This window comes from Pinus tabuliformis, chromosome 1_1, assembly GCF_031772625.1.
Source record: "Pinus tabuliformis cultivar Carrire ecotype Pingquan chromosome 1_1, CPIR1, whole genome shotgun sequence".
Lineage (NCBI taxonomy): Eukaryota > Viridiplantae > Streptophyta > Pinopsida > Pinales > Pinaceae > Pinus > Pinus tabuliformis.
The window spans coordinates 331,884,226-331,906,756 of record NC_142297.1 but is presented as its reverse complement, the minus strand read 5'-3'; the positions used below and the strand labels follow the sequence as shown (position 1 = coordinate 331,906,756).

Genomic DNA, 22,531 nt, shown 5'->3' with positions numbered 1-22,531 from the left:
ACACAATAGTGGTATCGGAAGGGGCACTAGTGACATCAAATGAGGCTGTTAGGCCTTCAGTTAGCATGCTGAAAGGTCTTGGTGTTAATCTAGCTACCCTTTCGCATGAGACATTATATGTGTTGCAGGATGGGATAACTGCAGAGCTGCGAGCTAGGGAGAGTCACGCACTCCAAGTCCTCAGTGAGCAGAAGATAAATATGGAACAACTAAGCTTGCAGTGTGATGAATTGGTGTCGTAAAATCAACAACTGGTGCAAGTAGCTGGCCATCCCAGCAGATATACTAGCAGAAGCAAGGATCCACATGTTAGTAATAGGGGTTCGTGAGGCCACGGAGGAAATGATGAAGGTTCAGCTGGAGCTGAATCTTCAAATCAATGAGCTGCGGTTAAAGGCGCAACCGTCCACTCCCCCAAAAGTCAGAGAACAACACGCTAGTGCTATCACAGTGGGATTGGAGGAAATCGAAGGTGTAGTGCGAGACTAAACCAGCATGTTAGAAGAATCACTTGAGGTCCTCACAACCCTGCAGGAGGACCCCAACATCCAACACTTAGAGACAAGGGCGCGAAAACTCCAACAACAATATGACAGTGTCTGACGAACTGTGCAGACGATGGTCCTCACCGAGAGGCTTGCACGGATGCAGCAGGCTAAAGCACTAAAGGAGCAGGTGGACGCAACAAAACATAAGGAAATAGTCCTGAAAGCACGCGTCCAGCCTTCAATCGACAAGGCCTTCACCATCACGATAGACATTGAGGCAAGCTCGCACACATACAGCGGATGCACACATTGATGCAAAGAAGCACTGTTGACATAGAGGTCTCGGAACAACGTATGCAGTAGATCCAGTAAGCAGCAGCTCAGTGCGCTACTGATGTCTGCGCAGTTCGAGAACAGTTGGAGGGACTCTGTGTAAATATCGCCGCACCGACAGAGTGACTCGAGGGCGAGTCATGATGTTTGTGTTGGGGGCCTGTTGGACATGGAATCCCCCAAGGCATGTTTTGGGGCTCAAAGCCCATGCTTTGACCCAATCTTGTTGTAAAGCTCCACGAATTGCAGACATGGGGCGCGAAAGTATAATAGAGTCATAGGGTTGTTCTCCCTAGTTTTGTAATGTAATTTTGGCTGGATAGACCTACCCATGGTCCGCAGACCATGGGATTGTATAAATAGAGCGAGGCTATAAGTAGATAGAAGATAGTGGAGAAGGAAGAAAGAATCGAAGGGATTGAGTCACAAGTGTAAAGTGTGTCTTTGGGTCATAGAGTAGGAGAAGGCTCTACAGTTGAGTGTGTAGAGGCCTAGTAGTCCGTAGCTGAGTGCGCAGACCCCTGTAGCTGAGTGCGCAGGGCAAAGTCGAGTCTGTAACCGAGGAATGAATTAATAAAGAGAAGTTTTATCATAATTCTGTGTATCTATTCTTAGGTTAATGCATGTTTGATATAATTTTGAAATATACTGTTTATTTACTGTGCGCACCTGTATGAATGGTTTATGTTGTTAAGTATAACTTAAAGCATGCAAGTAGGCTAAAATAATCAACTAACATTGGAAATGCCAGTAAGGTCTTGGGTAATAACGTAGAAGCACAACGTTCAACCCCTCAGTAGGGTTGTGCAAAGGTAGTATATCAAGCTGCAAGGTACGGGAAAGTGCGTGAAGCAACCTGCATGTAGGGTCAAACCGCGGACCACGTGAACTCATCAGACATCTCTAAGTATGGAAAATTTTAGGGGCTAATGTTTGCCCATGGGATAATTTTCTATAGTTTTTCAAAAAAAAAGATTCGCTAATTTCCATTTTTTTGTAAAAATGATTCGCCCAAATTTTATAGAATGAAATTATTTTTCCCTAAAAATTGCCAAAAAATTATATATAGACTATATAAAAATATTATAAATTTTGAATATTTTTATAGAAATATCTCCAAACATTTTATAGATTTCATATTATGGACTAGTGGGATTCGCCAAGGTTTCTAAACTTTAAGATAAATTTCCATCCTTAAAATTTTCCCTGTCTCGAGGGTGTGGAAACCTGGTTCTAGCACCCTCCCATACTAGTTTGGGTGAGACCTCAGTCTGCGCTCCGTGGACTGTTGCCGAAATGACCAGTATTACCGAGATTTGTTTGGCTAACTTAACTCTGAACCTGGGTCAGGCCCCAATAAGCCAACATAAATAAGTCAAATTAACTGAGTTAACTATTACAAGTTGCTATGAGAAAATAATTACAATTTAATTCTCAATTTAATTCAAGGACAAATTAAATTGGAATTTCTAGATGTTTTTTTTAACATTTCTTGATTCTATTTTCAACACTCCCTCTCAAAAAGAAAGGATTTCAAATCTATCCTGATCTTGAACCTTTGGAATGTTCTGCATGCAACACTTCTCTCTAGTGTTGTTGCTACTAAAACTCCTGAAAAAAGAAAAAAACATCTAACCTAAATCAGTATGATGCATTTGTCATCAAAGTCTCTCAATGTTACTACATCCGTCGACCGAAAACTATGTGCTTCTATTGACTCTGACTTTCTGCACTATTTTCAACCCTTCTTTCGACTCTTTAGTATTTGACTTCTCTAACCTATTTCACTCTGTTCTTTGACTGCATCAACTGCCACTGATTCCTCCTACTTGTGGTAGCGGCTACAATCACCCTCCAAAATTTTGCCTTAAGCTTTGTTTTGGATCCTCCCTACCAACCTTCACACCAGCATGTCTTGCTTCATCAAGTACACAAGCTCCAATGATTTTCTTATAGAAAGACAGCCTATCGATCAAACCTTGATGCATGCCCCTCGCAGGATGTTCATTCGGACTTGGTCCAACAGCAAGCTGAGTAGCTCATACAAGAATTTGTGCAAATCTAGAGGGAAACTAGCCTTCCCTCCAGAAATTTCATAGTCATGACTAGCAGCCTGCTGGGCCCCAGAATTGTGCAATTCTGATGAGTAAGCTTCACCCAGAAAATTGTGCAATCCTTCCCAATTGGGCTTCTCAACCCAGAATTTGTGCAAATCTAGGCAGAAATCAGTTGCTTTGCCTAGAAATTGCAGAAATCTTCTAAGCAGCTAGCCTAGCTCCCAACCAAAAATGCACATTTTCTCCCAGTAGTTGAGCAGCCTCTTTCAAGTGTAGCTGAGTTGATTGGTTCCCTCTGGGACCAAGCAAAACAGACTTGCATGCATGGGATGATCCTCCCAAGGCAACATGCAATGCCATCCCTTGTTTCAGGGATCTATTTTTGGCAGTTGGAGGTTACATGCAAGGATCATTTCAGAAACCTCCCACCAAGTGTCACTTTCCCTATATTTGTGGCATGCATGACACAACCTTAATTTGATCAAAACTCATCAATCGGATGCTGCAGATCTCATTTCTCACATCAACCTTGCAGCTCTGACATCCCACATCGTATATAGGAATTGTCAGCACATTCAACTCAATTGTTTTGGGGTAAGCCTGCTTTCCATGTATTGTGTTGCATTTCTGGTGCCTTTTGTGTTTTGCTTCGTATGAGCAATGTCTGCTTGATTTTAGTGAAAGTGTGATGTTGTTTCGAAACATACTAGCTTGTACTAGCATCGTTTACATTTTCATTGCTATCTCACTACTGTTGCATGCATGAAATTATTTTGCATGAACGGTCGCTGATTCGGCGACTCACTTCACCCACATACATGTTGATCTATTTACTGAATCTTTCATTCAATGTTTTCATGCATGATTAAACACTTCTGCTTTCACTTAGTGTCACCATGCATTCACTTCCACATTTTCTTTCAGTTTCCCGTCGACGAGTCTGGCCAACCTTGGCCTAAAATCTGCCTTCACTGAGACAACATTGTACAATCCGAGGAAGGAAGGCTCTGTATTCCTCTCCAGAAATGCACATTTCTTCCCATACAGTGCCCTCCAGGATTGTTTTGCACATTTCTAAGGGACAATGATAATTGGGCCAGAACATTGCGCAATGCAGTCCCTGAGCCTACAGTCACTCCCAGTTATTGCCCAATTCCAGCAGTCAGCGGCCAAGCTAGACTGTGCATTATGCCGTTCCAGTAGTCAGTTAACCTCCCAGTAGCCCATACTGTTCCTTGAAAAATATTAGCAGTTATTTTCCTAACCTCCCGATAGAAATTGCGAGACCTTCATGATCAATCACCCAGGTATGTTGCAAGTCAGCTCTCTAGTTCATTTTGGTTTTTGACTGATAGATTGATTGCCATGAGTGTTGCCATGTCTCCAGGTATCACAGGTGTTCTTCTTCCTCTTATTAGTAGAGGTACAATGGTTTCCAGGAGAGCATAGATGAAGACACCGTTTAGAGCACACTTGGGGTTGCAGTCAATCAAGGATCTATGAACTTGCTTACCCACAAAGACATCAAGTTGTTCATGGACAAGGACATCAAGATATGATAGAAGAAACATCACATCGAGCAACATCATGAACATCAGCTGAAGGCAGCATGCCGGATGCAACGAACATGAGAGGAAGGTTGTTGACAACATAGAGGTAGAACAAAGTTGCAAGCTCAAGCAGATCCACTAATGATGAAAGCAACATTGGGGACTCAAGCTATGAGGTGACAACGCGACATGAAGATTGCACAAAGATAGAGAATGGAACAAAGAAAAGGTTGCATGTGCTGAAGCAACAACTCAAGAAATAAAACGAAGCTGTGCAGACAAGCGAATGAGTTGCAACAGGAATAAGAACAGCAGGGTGTGCAACATGCACTCACGAATGAAATTGTGCCCATACAAGTTATAGATCCATCCCAACAACTGGCACAGAGAAGACATGGTGAGTAATGTTTTTGATTGCATGCAAGGGATTCAACAACATTGATGTCATTGTGTGCACACATGCGATCCAACCCATTTGACTCACTCACTGAGGCGAAGACAAGAAGAAAGTCCAACTGGAGCTGAAAAGGTAGTTGATAGTTGATGTGCATGACCACCAGCACACACTAGAATATCAACACAGACACTATGCATCAGTGTGTTACCGTTCATCCATAGCTAAGAAGACCATGCACATTATTGGGCCTAAGAATTATCCTTAAAATACATCTACTTTCACTCCATTCACACATTTTCTCACCTCTATTCCACCACCATGTCAACACATCAACTTCACTTTCATCATTAAATGGGTTACCATTGTGTTTTCCAAAACATTATTAATTCTTAGTATTTTTAAGTGAATTTGTGGTTAAACTTTAGAAAATAATATTCATATACTTATACCTAACAATTAGAATGAGTTTGTTGACATGTGTAGGTACAAAGGAAGCTTCCAAGGCATCTGTATGTGGCACTCTATGTTCAAATTCGAATTTGAGAAGATCATGGACCTCATGGAGGATATCATGGAGGATAGGGTTATGTGTCACCATTGGTTGAGAAATATGTGGATCAAAGGAGGGTATAGTGGGTCTACATTTATGAGCTTTTTATCATAGCTTTTGTATAAATAGGAATGCTATCTCCTTCATTTGTAATCTTCATTTTTTTTTGTAATCTTAATTTGTAATCTTAATTTATAGAATCTTAGAACCTAGTAGAATTTAGAATAGTTTTGGTTAGGATCATATGAGCTTTTAGCCATTGTACTTTGAATATTATGATGGATAAAAAGGAGCTTCTTTGATCCTTTACATTTGAACTCTCTTTTGGTGTGCTTGTGAATCTTTGGAAGGATCCCCATTGCCTAGAAAGTACACTTTTATTTTGGTAGGCTTTTATTTTATGTTTGTTTGTGAATTTCATTAGATTAAATTATTAGGTTCATATGTTTGAAATATTAACGAATGAATTTCATAAGAAAGTATTGATGTTTCCTTCAATGAATCTGATTTGTTATTTAATGTTTGATTTCATTAGTTTAAGTTTCTGATTTATATGCTTGAGATATAAATGAATAGTCTATTGCAAGAGAGCTTTAATATTTCATGCAATCAATCAGAATTAAGTTTTGTTGATTAAGATGATCAGAAATATTAATGAGCAGTCCCCTGTAAGAGAGCTTTAATATTTCTTACACTTATCACAATGTCTTTTAATTTTTAGATTTCATTTTGTTAAATGACTAAATAGATGTTGGAGATCCCAATGAAAGACCTCCTATAAGGGAGCTTTGGAATTTCTTCACCTAGTTTAGTTTAGTGTGTCTCTAAGTCCATATATATTGGATGATCCTCAAAGGTTACTTACCCAGATTGATAGTAAATGAAACTCTAATTTGCATCGCATTTTAGAACAAACATTTTGGTGTCGTTTCCAGGGAGGATGATTTGGAGATAGACTTAGGAAGTTATTTTATTGCAATTTCTTTTTATGGACTAACTTGTGAAACCTGGTGACAGCAGGATCTTCATAAAGGAGTTCAAGTTTGAGATTTTTGATTTTTTCTTTTTCGTACTTACTTAGTTTCAAATTCAGTTTTTAAACCCCCCATTTCTTACTAATCCATCTATAGATGAGAAAATTGAAAATGTTGAACAGGTACTTCTTAGAGAGCAAGAACAATATTGAAGATTGGTTTCAAAAGAACCTTGCACCAACTCCAAGAATAAGACAGGTTACTCACATACTTGCAAATAATCAGGTAAAAACTTTAAATCTAGATGTGAGCATTTTTGAATTTTTAGTCCGTAGATGGCTTCACTGGAAACATTCTTTTACCTAGGAAATAAAAAAAAATCAAGTTAAAGGTAGAATAGATTAGAAAAAATAAAATGAGATCTCATAAAGTTTTCTTTTAGCCTTGTTTTAAAAATAAAATAAAATAAAAATAATATAAAAAAATCATAAACATTTCTCATGAATAAATTCATGTGAGCCACTTCATCCACGATAACCTGCAAAAATAAAAGAAAGAAAAAACAAATCAATAGGTTAGTATGCTCTCTTCCTGCACTTCGAGCGATCAAGAAGATCATAAAATATCTTGATTTATTTTCAAAATTAAATAAAAAACTCTTGCTAGGAATTTGCACAGATCATTAAAACTACAAGCATTATAAGAAATCGAAATCATTAAAAAAAGAAGAAATTCTTTATTTTCGATTTGAAGAAGAATCGTAAAAGGATCATTATATATTCGATGGTTCTTTATCTTTTCTTGATTGCTATATGTAGTTTTATTTATCATCTCACCATCCCTGCTTGCCATCCGAATCCTAGCGAGACATAGAGAGGCATAGATGAAAGATCATAGATGCATTACCTAATCATGCATACAACCAAGCGGAAGGAAATGGATGACATGTAGCACTAGAGTCAATACGTGTAAACACAACAAGTTCGAAACAACATTTAATGTTTATGCTTCAGTTAATGAAACATACTCTTAAAATTAAGTGTTTTAAATGTAAGACAATATATAAAATTGTTTATAAAAATCTAATACACGAGAAAATTACAAATCAAAATTATAAAGGAACATTTGAGGTGGCGCACACATATGAATGGAATAAATACTTGTGCTAGAGAGCTACTCAATGTCCAAACTTCTTAGAATTCGATTGGTCATTTTAATTTTATGGGCTGGAATGGTGTGATGGGAAGCTGCGTGATGGCTTTACTGGATCTTACCATGTTATTTGTTGTTTGTTGTGATCGATGCATCATTTTTAAATGCGCACAATGCCTGACTATAACTCCGATAGATCGATTGAATTTGCAGTAGCACGTTCCATAACCCGAATTTATAATCAGGTTAAAGACTGCTTCAAAAGAGCATTGATAGAATTTCAACCATCACATCTGGCTCACCAAATAGAATATGCAACTGAATCTCAAATTGGAAACCCGGCTACTATCTTTTTGCTAGCATATACCATAATGGTGTGAAATCACTCTTATCCTTATAACGTCTAAAATGAGCAATTTGAGCATCAGATTTTGAGCCACAATTTGAGCGATTTGAGCAATTTAAGCATGAAGATTTTGGGGCACAATTTGAGCGATTTGATGATTTGATGCAGATTTTGTGAAGCTATTGATTAGAGAAGATATCAATAGCTATCAGTCTTAATGGTGAATTAAAGTCCACTTTCAAATCTGGTTGCCTTCTTAAAATCCAAAACTCAGTCCACAATTTGCATAAATGACAATAATAACACCTTTTCACATCTTCAGTTGTGTTCTTCAGATCAGTTCCAACTTGATGCAGCATCATTTTTTTTCTCAATCGTACCTGTGTCATCACAACGCCTCCACAAACATCTCACTGCTGCACACTTTAATCTTAGGCTTGCTATTTGCCCACTCCAAATCTATGACTCAGTTCAATTTCTGAGCTGCCTCGATGCAGCTTAACCATATCCATGAACAGTGAAAACTGAATTCTGTGGACTTTCAATATGAAGAGGACAAATGAACATTCAAATTTTACAATTCTGGCGTTTTCTTTTCTTATCCAGAACAGAATAAATAAATATTTAAAAATGCTTACCTAAATAACCTGACGTTTCAGAAGTGGGCAATGCTGGCAGTGAAGCTGCTGCAAGAATATTACAATAGGCAATTGTCAGCTGGATAATTTCTCTTTAAATCTTGCAATAATTAAATGCAACTCCATCACATCACTCAGGAATACCTGAAGCACAAGTAGACAAGGATTTGGCCAGAAATCTTGTGCCTCTCGTGGCTATAAGGAGGCCTGATTCTGGAGGAAAAGAAGGGGCTCTGATCCAGCTTCTTGCTAATCATTTCCTTGTTCAATTCGAGCCTTCATAGTAGATCTTCCACTATGACGTGGAGATTTCTCCACAACCATCCAAAGAGGTGGCTAGGCGTCTGAAACACAAATTAGTTGAAGAGAATTATGTTCTTCTATCCAATGCTATCCCTGCTTTTGATGATCGAAAGAGCTTATACAGTCTTCTAAATTTTGGAAGAAGAAAATGGAATTTATTGTTTCTTTGCCTATAAAATCTGCCAAAAGAATTTTGGCCCTTAATGCTGGAGCGCATCAATTACCTGGTTCTAATTGTCAAGGAAGAGCCAATAGCAGAGATGAGAAATTGTTCAAGGTAAGCCTTAAGATTGCTTCAAAGCTTGATGGGAAGGACTTAGAAGAGTTTCTGAAGAACAAAAAGGATCATGTAGCTCTTCCTCAGGACTTTATACAAGCATTAGATGTTGTTTTTTTTTCACACGTAGTTTGCCAAATAAGGCTCCAGAGAACCCCACATATCTCCCTATCGATTACAAATTGGTCCAAAACATTTCTGGGTTTTATAACTGCCCCTGTTTTGAGAAAAACCAATATTTTATTTTTTAGAAATTCGTCTTTATTTGGCTATAAATCAAGTTTTAAAATGACGTCTCAAAATTTCTATAGGTTTGTGGCAAACTGCTATGATGAAAAACGTTTTCCATCTTGAACAAGTGCAAAAATCCCTTGGAGGCTTGACATCATTACAGTGGTGACTAGGACTGTAAAGTTCTCCTCATAGACATATGAATAAGACAAAAACTTTAAGGTTTTATTTTTAGTGCAAATAAGGATCTCCAATCTCAGTTTTTTTTCTTTTAACAAGATTATTTGTGCTCTCATACCTCTGAATAAGGGTTGTACCTAGACCTTTTACCACCATTGCTTGGATTCTATATATTCAGTGCAGATTAAAATGGGAGACAAACCTCATATACCTTAGAAATTCGTGTCATTAAGGTCTAAAGGTTGTGACAATAAACATCTATGGAAATTATGGAATGTCTTGTTATCTTATTAGTTGGGAATACCTCTTTGGAAGACCTTTTCCTCCTGCACAGAACATTCCAACTTGGACTGACTATGTTCACTGGGACTCTACTTGAACAAGTTATTTGTGTTTTTTTTGCAGAGATATTTCAAGCAATTCAGTGAAAGGAGTTATTCCACCATATATTGGTGAATTAGGCATCCTGAGATTCTTGACACCACAAATCTACAATCCCAAGCTTTTACTTGAACATTCCATGAGTCATCAGACATAAACAGGGAGTTGATTTATTTATTATGGTTATTTTTTTATTAAAAATAGATTGTTATTAACATCATGAATTAGACTAAAATTATGCTTTTGATATTCCATAATCTATTTCATTTTGGCATACAATTTTTGCATAAGCATCAAGAAGGGAATGACCATCTCTTCTTGAACAAAATTATGTTCTTTATGCCAAGATTTTTAGTAGGTTTTGGATGATCAACTGATCATTAAGGAGATTAAATTGTGATGACAATTAGTCTTCAAAAGACTATTTTCATGATAAATTCAAAAAAACAAGACCATGATCATAAGAACAACATTTCCAGAAAATTACAAGTTCTTTTAACTTCCTAGAAGGGTTTAATGGTTTGATATGTTGCATGATAGATTAGAGAATTTGAAGACTTGGGGGTTGTTCCTGGTCAAACTCAACTATTTTAGCAGAAATTCCAGAACTATTATTTGTTAATCTTGAGATTTATCGACCACCTTTGAAAAATTGTACATCCCACGACTTCTCAAAACATGCATAATTCACTTTTTCCCAGCAAGAATCATTATCCATTTCTCACAATCCACATACACTTCATTACATTTTCATCAATGTTAACCCACCAATAAAAGCAACGAATCTCATTTACAAGATTTTTGTTCCACGTTACATAATCATTGTCAGTTTTCATTTCACTACCCTTGCAAATAAAACCTTGCTTCCATACACCATTGAGTCCATAGTCCTTGAGTCTAAATATTATTCTAAAAACACCTTGAAGCTTGCATGCCTTAAGGGCAAGCTATCATGCCGATAAACAAGGGAATACATCAATGTCCCTCTTTCGTTAGATCTTTTAAGTATTTGACAACAACAAATTCATTCATACTTAGAAAGATGTGTTAGGGGCACCTTGGTTCTTGTCTACATAAAAGATGGGAGCCCTCGTGTTTACTAGTGGCATCCAATAATGGCCACTAAGTTAACAATTTCTTGTTATGTTCGACACCGAATCATTTATTCACATGACAAGAATTATGCTAAACAATGTCGAAGACTTGAAGACCAATCATTTTGTAGCAGAGGAAGCAGATTTACTTTCGTTACTTTTCAATTTTTGATGTAAATGACTTGAGGACAAGTCATCAAATAAGGCTGGGGGGAAGTGTAAATTCTAAATTTTATATACCTTCCAAGTCTTATACATTTTCAGCCGCATTCAGCAGCAGATTCTGAACATTCAACAGAAGATCTAGCAGCATATGCAACAACAATAAAAGATTCACTTTTTTGACTTCATCCACCATTTTCACAGCCAAGTAAAGAAGACTATGAACAGAATTTTGTAGCCACACATACATAGTTCTCATCCATTTTTGAAAGGGTAATTTGAGGTATGATATTTTCTAACTTTTAACCATTTAATTCCTTGAAAGCTAGAACGATAATTTTTGGAAAAAAAAGCTTCGTCTCCTCATTTCATAAAATTGCCAAAACCATCAGTTTAGGAGAGGGATACATTACATTCATACTTTGTGACCTTCATATTTTTCCATATTCATATATCACATTCTAAAACCCACATACTTTCAAAATATATTTACTATTACATCATTATGAGCATAAAAATGGCTTTATAAAACGTATTTAAAAGTTAATTAGATGCCAACACAACCATGGTTGTTACACAAGAACCAACCATGATGCATTCCAACAAAAATACTTTGTAATAAAAATCACATTATCATTATGCAAAGATCATACATTGAATTTAAATGCAACAAACAAAATATGGTTGAAACACAAGAACCAACCAAGTTGCAACTCAACAAGCACACTTTGCAAAAGTTAAGTAAAAGATCTCATGCAAAGTTTAAAGCCAAAGCTCAAGTATCAAAGGTAATGTAATAGATTGCATGAGGACATGCAATACCTTCAGTTTGGGGGTATGTTGGGCCTAAGAATTATCCTTAAGATACATCCACTTTCACTCCATTCACACATTCCTCGCCTCTATTCCACCACCATGTCACCACATCAGCTTCACTTTCATCATTAAATGGGTTACCATTGTGTTTTCCAAAACATTATTAATTCTTAGCATTTTAAAGTGAATTTGTGGTTAAAATTTAGAAAATAACATCCATATACTTATACCTAACAATTAGAATGAGTTTGTTGACATGTGTAGGTACAAAGGAAGCTTCCAAGGCATCTATATGTGACACTCTATGTTCAAATTCGAATTTGAGGAGATCATGGACCTCATGGAGGAGATCATGGAGGATAGGGTTATATGTCACCATTGGTTGAGAAATATGTGGATCAAAGGAGGGTATAGTGGGTCTACATTTATGAGTTTGTTATCATAGCTTTTGTGTAAATAGGAGTGTTATCTCCTTCATTTGTAATCTTCATTTTTTTTGTAATCTTAATTTGTAATATTAATTTTTAGAATCTTAGAACCTAGTAGAATTTAGAATAGTTTTGGTTAGGATCATATGAGTTTTTAGCCATTGTACTTTGAAGATTATGATGAATAAAAGTGAGCTTCTTTGATCCTCTACATTTGAATTCTCTTTTGGTGTGCTTGTGAATCCTTGGAAGGATCCCTATTTCCTAGCAAGTACACTTTTATTTTGGTAGGCTTTTATTTTATGTTTGTTTGTGAATTTCATTAGATTAAATTATTAGGTTCATATGTTTAAAATATTAACGAATGAACTTTCGTAAGAAAGTATTAATGTTTCCTTCAATGAATCTGAATTGTTATTTAATGTTTGATTTCATTAGTTTAAGTTTCTGATTTATATGCTTGAGATATAAATGAATAGTCTCTTGTAAGAGAGCTTCAATATTTCATGCAATCAATCAGAATTAGCTTTTGTTGATTAATATGATTAGAAATATTAATAAGTAGTCTCCTGTAAGGGAGCTTTAACATTTCTTACACTTATCACAATGTCTTTTAATTTTTAGATTTCATTTTGTTAAATGACTAAATAGATGTTGGAGATCCCAATGAAAGACCTCCCGTAAGGGAGCTTTGGCATTTCTTCACCTAGTTTAGTTTAGTTTGTCTCTAAGTCCATATATATTGGATGATCCTCGAAGGTTACTTACCCAGATTGATAGTAAATGAAACTCTAATTTTCATCGCATTTTAGACCAAGCACACATGATAGCAGACGAGTTGGATGGAGGAGTCATACCAATGCACTCGGATGCAACAAAGGCAAGAGTTTGCTTCAGCAAGATGTCACCATGGGATGCATGCACACCATCATGGACAACCAGGCTTGGCATCATCTCACCACCTTCACCATCATAAGCATGTTAAAGTGTTGATCTCATCACAATGGATTGAGTGTCAGTGATGTATTGCATGGCTTTCTCAAGCCATGTTGTCTCACATGAGTACATGTGCATTGTAATGTAATGTTTTGTCAAGTGTAATTCAAGTCTTGATAGTTGGATGTAATAGTCATAAAGTAGATGAAGAGTCATGAGGGTAGTTGAACTGTCACAAAGGGGAATGTCAAGGGTCACCCCACCCTTTGCTATAAATAGTCCCTCATAACTCATTGTATGGGCTTTTGGTTAGCCAAGATTCTGATAAGACTATCTTAAAGAGAGCTTGGACAATATTGTAATGAGCCTTAGCTTCTCCACTGCACAAAGATAGTACATCTCTTTGGAGGAGCAGGTGGATGTGGTTGTAAAGTTCCACTATTGGAACTAGTGGTTGGACATGGATGTATTGTATGATTGGAACTTACACTTCTTAATATAACAAGAGCCAACACATCTGATGCATATGTTGTATTGTATTCTATGTTATCTAGTTTACTCTAAATGATATATTTATTGGTTTGCTTATCTAGGGATGTATGGACTATTCTGTATAAGTATGTATGGATATTTATGAAATGTGTTCTTGGTTTAACCATCACTGTGGATTGCTCACTAACTTGCTTTCGAGCTTGTTATGCATTTTTGCTCATGTGTTCCCTTCCAAGCCGAGTACTATTAAAGGTTTCCAAATGGTGTACTCATCTCAACCCCCATTTGTTAGAACCTCTCATGCACCTTCCTTGACTCACTACAGCTGTCACACCCTTACTACCAACAGATTTATCTTAATTTCCTCTTTGCAAAATCGCGGTCAAGGCATTACCATATGACCCAGTATTGGGACTCCAACACCAAATAGTCGGAGGTCTAATTGGGACTTCTTACCGGGGAGATCCCCTTACCTATTGGCGAGTCCAACACCATCAACATTTTGGCACTAGAAGGAGGGCTAGATGAAAAGTTGAGTCATCACATATGTTTGAATCTCTACATATCTATCATGACTAACTACCGAGTTGCTCTTTCAGAGTGCATGTCCTATGGAAATGACTTCATTATCTCAAAAAATCTCTCGGATAACTTGTCTCATAAAAAATGGTGGAGGCCACATAGCCTTGGTTAGGCACGAGGACGGCGTAGTAGGATCATGTGAAAGACATGGATTCTTTGAAGAATACATGAACTATGCATTGTTCGTCTACATGCTTCGAGGGCACCCAATGCACTAGTTTGCCACGTTGCCTGAAAAATCTATTCATTCTCTTTCTCATCTGATCATAGAGATAGAGCATGCTTTCAATCGCTTTAACTATAAAGAACTCAACAAAGAAATTCTGGAATTACGAAAAGCACCCAATGAATCTATTGATTAGTTTTACACACAATTTTGTAATCTTGCATACCGATTCCCCGAAGATGATATTGATTGGGAATTTCTCAATGGAAGATTTAATTATCTTCTTTACATATCTGAAAAATCCAAAATTCTTGAAATCACTTAAACCCCACTCATACTTCGGTGATGGAACTGCGCAATCACGACCAGGCACAGTCTCTGTCACAAGCGACTTTTTGCCTTCACCTCATCAAACAGCTCCACCAACGCGGAGTGATGTGGGAGATCATGCACATACATCTATTGAACTGTCATATTCTCCGATCTCACCTGCTCTTGATATCTGCATAGATTTGGCTTGCAAGCTTGTTGGTTGTCACGTGGACTCATTCCTTCAACCTCCGTCCTCATGTTTTGTTGATCCTCCGGATTATACTGTCTTATGTTCTCCCATTTTAGACTCCTCGCTTACTATTTATCTAGGAGGATTGTTGGAGAGGTAAATCCCCTCTACGGATAGAGGCGATCCCTACTAGCCCAGCAGGGGTCTAGCAATAATCACACAATGCTACTACGCATGTTCCTAATTACAATTAAACAAGAGGTAAAGAGCACCTACTTGGATTCCTGCACTGTCGTTTGACGAAGAGATGTTGCCTTCGCTCCTCCGCTTCGGCTGGTCACAATCCTCCATGATCTCCGCGAATAGATACCTGCACACACGAAGGGGGAAACAAACACAAGCGTGAAATCTAGTAAAAGCAACCATACATCAGTCAGAAAAGATGTAATTCACATTTAACCATTGCATAGACAAATGAGAATGGAACAATAATAGCAGTCATCTATTATTAATCAGAATAGAGAAGAGTACAACCAAATGTTCTGACGTCGGTAACCTTCTCAGGAGGGGCCAGTCAGCATGTATCTCAAGCATTCACCTTTGAGGATGATTCTCCCAAGACAAACAACTCTCTCTCTCACACAAATAGCACAAAACAACCTTCCCTAAGCAATCAATCACTTCCACACCTAGCACACCAAACCTATAGCAGCAATCTGAGCACTACAAGCTCTGTACAATCCAAGCTATTCCAAACTAAGTCTAACTAGCTGCTCATGGTAATGGTGAAAGTTTATATAGGAGAAGGAGCCTCCTAAAAGGGTGGAAGGATGAGCTTATCCTTGAGGGAAATGGTTGCAAAGGGTCGAACAGACATGCCATAGAAGTTAGTCAACATTCACAAAGCTAACAACCAAGCCTGGAGTTATCTGGAAGGCTGGTTGTTTGAACAAATTCGCCCAAACTGGATCAGCGCGGATTATGAGGCAACTGACGCGATGTCGCCGCGTTCACATAACTAGGACAGTCATGTCAGCGCGGAAGAACACGGGAAAGGCGCGCTGGCTACCAGCGCGGAAAAGTGATGTCATTCCAAGCTGGCGGCACGCGGGATACACCATGGAGCGCCAGTCATCGCGGGTATTTTGCAAACAGACGCGTTGGTGAATAAAACTTTAGGAAAATGGGTTTTTTGGGCTAGTTCAGAAGGCATGAAGCTTAGTGATTGGCACAGCAGGGTGACTGACAGGACGGCAGTGACAAATTACTGTGTAACAGATGCCCCCTAAAGCATGAAGACCGAGAGAGTGGGAGGGGTGAAATGCTTTACAACACACGCCGAACTGGAACATCACCAGGAAGGACCAAAATATCTCTGATAATCAAGTACATGTAGTCGAGGCATGGGCGCAGCCATCCAAAAGACATGCGAAAAGGTCTGTGGAATGGACGCAGCCACCCAGCTAAAGAGACCATAATAATGATAAGGTATGGTCGCAGCCATCCATGAAGACTCAGGTATGGGCGCAGCCATCCATCAATGAGTCATGTAATGATCATCCACAAAATCGCAACCTGGACCATAAACAGACAGGGATCCAGGGTCTTGCGCTCCGTCCCGATCCGAACAAAGTACAAGTTCAAGCATGTGAATACATGGGTTGAAGTCGAACATGCATGAACATCGTCTGATTACCAGTCAATGATGAAAACTGTTAACAGACGCGAGAGGTACCACCAATAATGACAATGGCCCTCAAGGTACTATAGGTACAATCCGCGGCATGTGAATCAATGAGCTGGTGTCGAACACCCACGGAATCATTCGATCAGAGGCCAATGATGTAAACCTCGCGTCGAACACGAAGAACCTGCCATTAGGGCATGCAGGCTCTAAGGCACCTGAAGGGAGTCTCTAAGTCACCTTCCTGGATAATGAGCTGAAGTCGACAGGAAGTGACCTTGATCGAAGGTGGGCCATAATGATTCCCACATCATCGACACGAGACAGAGGAAAAATGATTTGTGTGAGATAGCAGATGAGGTTGTATTATTGCAGAGGTCAACTTCTCTTGAACATATCGGCGGCACTGTAGCGGGTTTGGCAGTATTTGACATCAAATGAGCAGAGGGTATAGTAATAATGGCAATGGGCAGATGAGAGGTCGAATAAGATAACCCAAACCCACGGAGGCCAGTGAAAAACAAGATGAGATGGTCCCACCCAGACACGAAGCAGAAGAGTGCCATGTTCAAGAGCGACATACTGCCGACACGACTATGATTACAGTTCCATTTTCCCCACCATTTCTGGCAGGTACCCCGGTTATTTTTGGATGACAAGCTTGACGGGGATAGCATATGCTCGAAGAGTGTCATTTCGACAATACCCGATGTCATCAAGTGTTTAACGAGCCTGACAAAGGAAAAACTCGGCGTCTTTTCTTGTTTAGAGAGCCTGAAAAGACAGCAGAAAAGAAGACTCCAGGGGGGTCCTTTTTCGTACAGTTGTGTCTCTCGAGCCCGAAAAAGTATAAAACAATGCTCGAAAGAACCGCCCGACCATTACGATCGAGGAGTACTTTTCGTAAATAGTGCTTTTGACCCGAAAAAGTAAAAAAGCGGTCGAAAACACGTCGTTTTAGGGCCCATAACGAGTGCGAAACGACAAACACCCGGCAATCTTTTTAAGTTACACGGTCCGAAAAAGAGCTTAAAATGACCGCCTCTCGTTCCCTTTAACGAGCTGAAAGGAGGCTCGGCCATCTTTTCTTGTTTTATGTCGGAAAAGAGCTCAAAGACGACATTGTTGGGACCAAGTGATTTCAGGACCATGATGATTTTCACCTTTTATTCGAACCTGCACAAGAGCACTACCCGCATAAATCCATTCGATATGTGTAAAAAAACATATTAAAACATGCATTTGATAAATCTAGGGCTAAATTTATGGCAAAAGATGGTAGAAACCCAAAAATATGGATATTTATGAGTTTTTACTATAAATAGGGGGGGTGAAAGATCATTTTTACCATTTTACCATTTTGGGACGTGAAGGACGTGGAGAAGCCAGAAAGTTGACGGAGTGATTTCCAGCCCATACGGACACCATTTCGCGAGCCGCTTCTTCCAGGTAGGTTCTCCTCTCCTCGCCCTGCATTTTGATCATATTTGGTAGAATTTTAGCGGTTGAATTTGCCCAATCGGGCGAATTCTTGGTGCATGGATGCGCTCTCGGTCAGCGCGGATATCCCACGCGGGTCCGCGCTGGCCGAATTGGGACAAAACGTGACCAACTTGGGGTCAGCACGGAAAACCCGTGTTCTTCCGCGCTGACCTCGAAAAATAACGAAGGGCTGCCATGGCCAGCGCGGCTGTTTTTAAAACAGCCGCGCTGGCGCGGAAAAGATTTTTTGTTTCAATTTTGAACGTGAAAAATCCTATGCCAGCACTTCTAATTTCTTTTCATGGTTTGTGCAGGACGTAATGGCTTTCCAATGGCAGGAAAGAGTGCACGATGTCGAAGATATTGCTGCTTGGGCCAATGTGGATTGCTGCAATGCCATGCGGGCTTGCGGTTTTATGAAATTTTTCCTCACACCTCGCCTAAGAGCTCAGCATGATCTTCTCGAGCTACTGATCAGGGCATGGAACCCGGTGGATATGAAATTCACTATCCGGGGCCAGGATATCGAATTTGACCACATGGATATCTTCTTTTTGACTGGGTTGTCACGCCGGGGTGCGAGGCCCATCATAGAGGGACAGCGACCTGGCGGCGGTCCTCTAGATGATCTCATGGCTCGAGTATGCCCGGAGGCTGAGAAGACGAGGAGTGGGAAAGTAGCAATCCCCACAGTGGGAAACATAGTCCTTCGCACCATCCTGTTCATGGTGACCCGGGCAGCGGGAAGCATGGCCAACCACGAGGCTTCAAAGACCCACCTCATGCTAGCTCTTGATTGCCTTGAGCCTACAGTGTTTGATTGGTGCACAGCAGTGACCAACAACATGAAGAGGCAGCTGAGCAACTGTCGTCGCGGGGAGACGAAACAGTTCGGCTATGGGTCTATCTTGGTCCCGCTCATTCTAGAGCGAGTGCCAGCCATGCGGCTGCAGACGATGGCCGTGGATGCTCCTAGGGATCCTCGGGAGACGAGGGCCACACGATGGGCTCGCATCATGCCACGCGGAGGTGGCGGCCGGCCACATGCCTGGGGGACATTCTTCCGGGACTGGCTAGATCAGCAGGTTGTCTTCGTGGAGGACTGGCCATACGCGGGTATGGATTTCCGCAATGACCCTGATATGGTGCTGCCCCCAGGTGAACAGTGGGATGATGCAGGTATAACACTTGACTTTTTTGAGTTTTGTAATGTTTTGGAATTTTTTATGTACATGTCCTAATAAATGTCATGGTATGCAGATGTGGGGCCCACTAGACCGATTGGCCTGGCTGCCACGGCACGGAGAGAAGGACAGGGGGCCGGGGCTTTGGCCTTAGTCCCTCCAGGGGTTGACACATCAGAGACTGTGGCTCGCAACCTTGAGGGGTTGCTGGAGGGAGTGCCTGACTACCAGGGGGTCGAAGAGGTCCCCTTACAGCATCAGATCCATACAGTGGGGGTGGAACCCAGGGTGCACCGTCTTCTGAGGCGGGTAGCACGAGCAGCTGTGTACTACAGAGAGCATCATCCAGCCGAATAGTCGCCTAGGCTTTATTTCCACTGTTATTTTGAGACACATGACTCAGACGTACTGATATTTTGGACATATACACTTATTTTTGAGCGCCTTAGTGCGCCACACGATATATATATATATACATACCGGTTTTTGGATGGATCATTGTTACATGTGATGATGTTTTGTTTATGTTATGCAATTGTTCAGTACAACTGTGATCTTATGTATGAATTTGCACGACACATGACCCATGAATTTTATATTTTTTAATGCAAGCTTAAAAGCACACATATGCAAACTATGCTTGAAATGATTTATTTACATATGCTTTACTCTATTATGCTTTCTATGTCTTCTTGCATGATGTTATCTGTTCCGCAAATGTCTGTCTAACACATGATTTGCCAATGCATCAGTCAATGTGTTTAATCGTCTCGGAATATGCTGATATGTAATATAATCAAAGTTCCGTTCCAACAATCTTACACGTAGGTACAACCTTAGTATGCGTTGGTCTCTGACGGAATATCGCCCGTTAAGTTGATGGACGACCAGCTGGGAGTCCAGGTTCACCACTAATTCTCGGATGCCGAGGTCAACCGCTTCGGCAAGTAATTCAATTACAGCGCTGTATTCGGCAACGTTGTTAGTGGTACGACCTAGGCAGACACCCTGAAGGTCTAACAATTCTCCGTGAGGATCGTAGATCACCCACGCCGCAGATGACAAATTGCAAGTACTACGGCAGGCGCCATCAGCGAAACCAACATAAGGTGCACTAGACATCTGCACAAGAAGAAGAAAACACAATAAGAGGCAAACACGCTTTCACACCAAGGCAAAAACGAAAACATGCACAACACACAAAACACACATATATACAAAGTGAGTGCGCGAAGTTATGCATAATATTTCTTCAGATACAGCCCGTTGTGGGGCTTGTCAAGAGGGTTTCCTTCATAATCAATCAACTCATATGCGCCCTTTTGTTAAACTCTTTTCACGATGTAGGGACCTAACCACATGGATTCGAGTTTTCCTGCCCCCAGCTTATCCTTAGCTTGATCGTAGAGCAGTACTAAGTCTCCCTCAACAAAGGAACGAGGATGAATATTCTGGTCGAAGTGAGCCTTGACTCTCTTCTTCTGTGCTTGGATAGCCAGAGAAGCCAAACGACGAGTCTCGTCTAACCGTTCTAGGTAAAGAAGCCGTTCCTCCACCGGAGTGGTGTTGGGAAGCAACTCGACAGCTAATTTTAATGAAGGAATCTCGCATTCGACGGGAAGGGTAGCCTCTAGTCCATAGACCAGTTGAAACGGGGTGAAACCGGTGGCATCCTTCACAAAAGTCCGGTAGGCCCACAAGGATGGGAAAAGCATAAGATGCCAGTTCGACTTGTGTGTATTGACGGTGCGTTGAAGCATGGTGATCAAAACTTTGTTCACGGCTTCGACTTGACCGTTCGATTGAGGATAGTACGGTGACGAACTATCTTGGCGCAAGCCTAGCTGGGTCGTTAATTCCGTCATCATATGATTTCGGAAATGCTTTCCGTGATCTGTAACAATAGCCTGAGGGACTCCGAAACGAGTGATAATATGGTTGAATACAAACTGCGCCGCTGTATGACCGTCTTCGTTTAATGTAGGCATCGCTTCGGCCCACTTGGTGAAATAATCCACAGCAACGATAATGTACCCATGCCCCCCGGCCGAACGAGGGTTACAGGACGTATAATCGATGCCCCATTTTGCAAATGGACCTACGGTTACGACAGGGTGCAGTGGTGCAACAGGTGCACGCATCTTCCGGTGGTAAACCTGGCACTCGTGACATGCACGTACAGCAAGGATGCAATCCTTGAAGATAAAAGGCCAGAAATAACCAGCGCGGAGGATCTTCTGAGCGGTAGCATACCCGGACATATGGCCACCACAAGCGCCGGAGTGGCAGTCATTCAAGACTCGCTCAGCCTCCTCAAGGGTTAAGCATCGGCGAAGAACAGAATCGACGCCGAGGCGGTACAGGGTATCGCCCAAAATGCGGTATGGTTGAGCTTGGTGACGAATTCGTCATCGAGCGTCTTTCGATGTGTTGGGACGAAATGAAGACGTTTGTAAATATACGATAATGTCCCCATACCACGGGTCGAGAGTGCTGATGAGAAATAGCGTTTCATCCGGAATATGTTCCTCTGAACGAGATGGTGTAGACTGAGATGGTAAGGAGCAGAGCAGTTCGGCGTAGACCAGCGATTTCTTAGACTTGGCTGCAGTGAATTCCAAGTCGAACTCTTGGAGGATTACGATCCACTTTGAGTATTTGCCCCCCAGCAACTGACGTGACAAAATATAGGTCATGGGGTTGCAATCAGAGATCATGGTCGTCGTGCGCAACAGGATGTAATGACGGAAACGTTGGATGGCACAGACAGCTGCCAATGCCAACTTCTCGACGTATGCATAGCGAGTTTCCGTATCCAAAAGGTTGCGGCTAAGATAATATACAACATGCTCGGTGCCATCATCGTCGTCTTGCACTAAAACCATGCCAATGGTGGTATCGGCGGCGGCCAAATAAAGGGTGTAGTCACGGTGGTAATTTGGAGGTCTTAGGAGCGGAGCTGAGACCAGAAGGTCTTTAAGACGCTCAAAAGATTGTTGAGCGATAGCGTCCCAGCGAAAGGGCGTGTCTCGCTTCAATAATCGCGTGAAACCCTTAGCCACCTCGGCATAATTTGGGATGAATCGTCTGAGAAAATTGGCTTTCCCCTGCAAGCTCTGTAACTGCTGTAGAGAGGTAGGGCTTTC

General features: G+C 40.6%; 1 protein-coding gene across 1 annotated transcript; it reads left to right on the top strand.

The window, feature by feature from the left end:
- The first annotated feature begins 19,217 nt into the window (after positions 1–19,217).
- LOC149212916 (uncharacterized) lies at positions 19,218–19,742 on the top strand. The gene is made up of 2 exons (XM_089388867.1): positions 19,218–19,380; positions 19,462–19,742. The coding sequence occupies exons 1-2, from the start codon at positions 19,218–19,220 to the stop codon at positions 19,740–19,742; spliced, it is 444 nt and encodes a 147-aa protein (XP_089244993.1).
- The last annotated feature ends 2,789 nt before the right edge of the window (positions 19,743–22,531 follow it).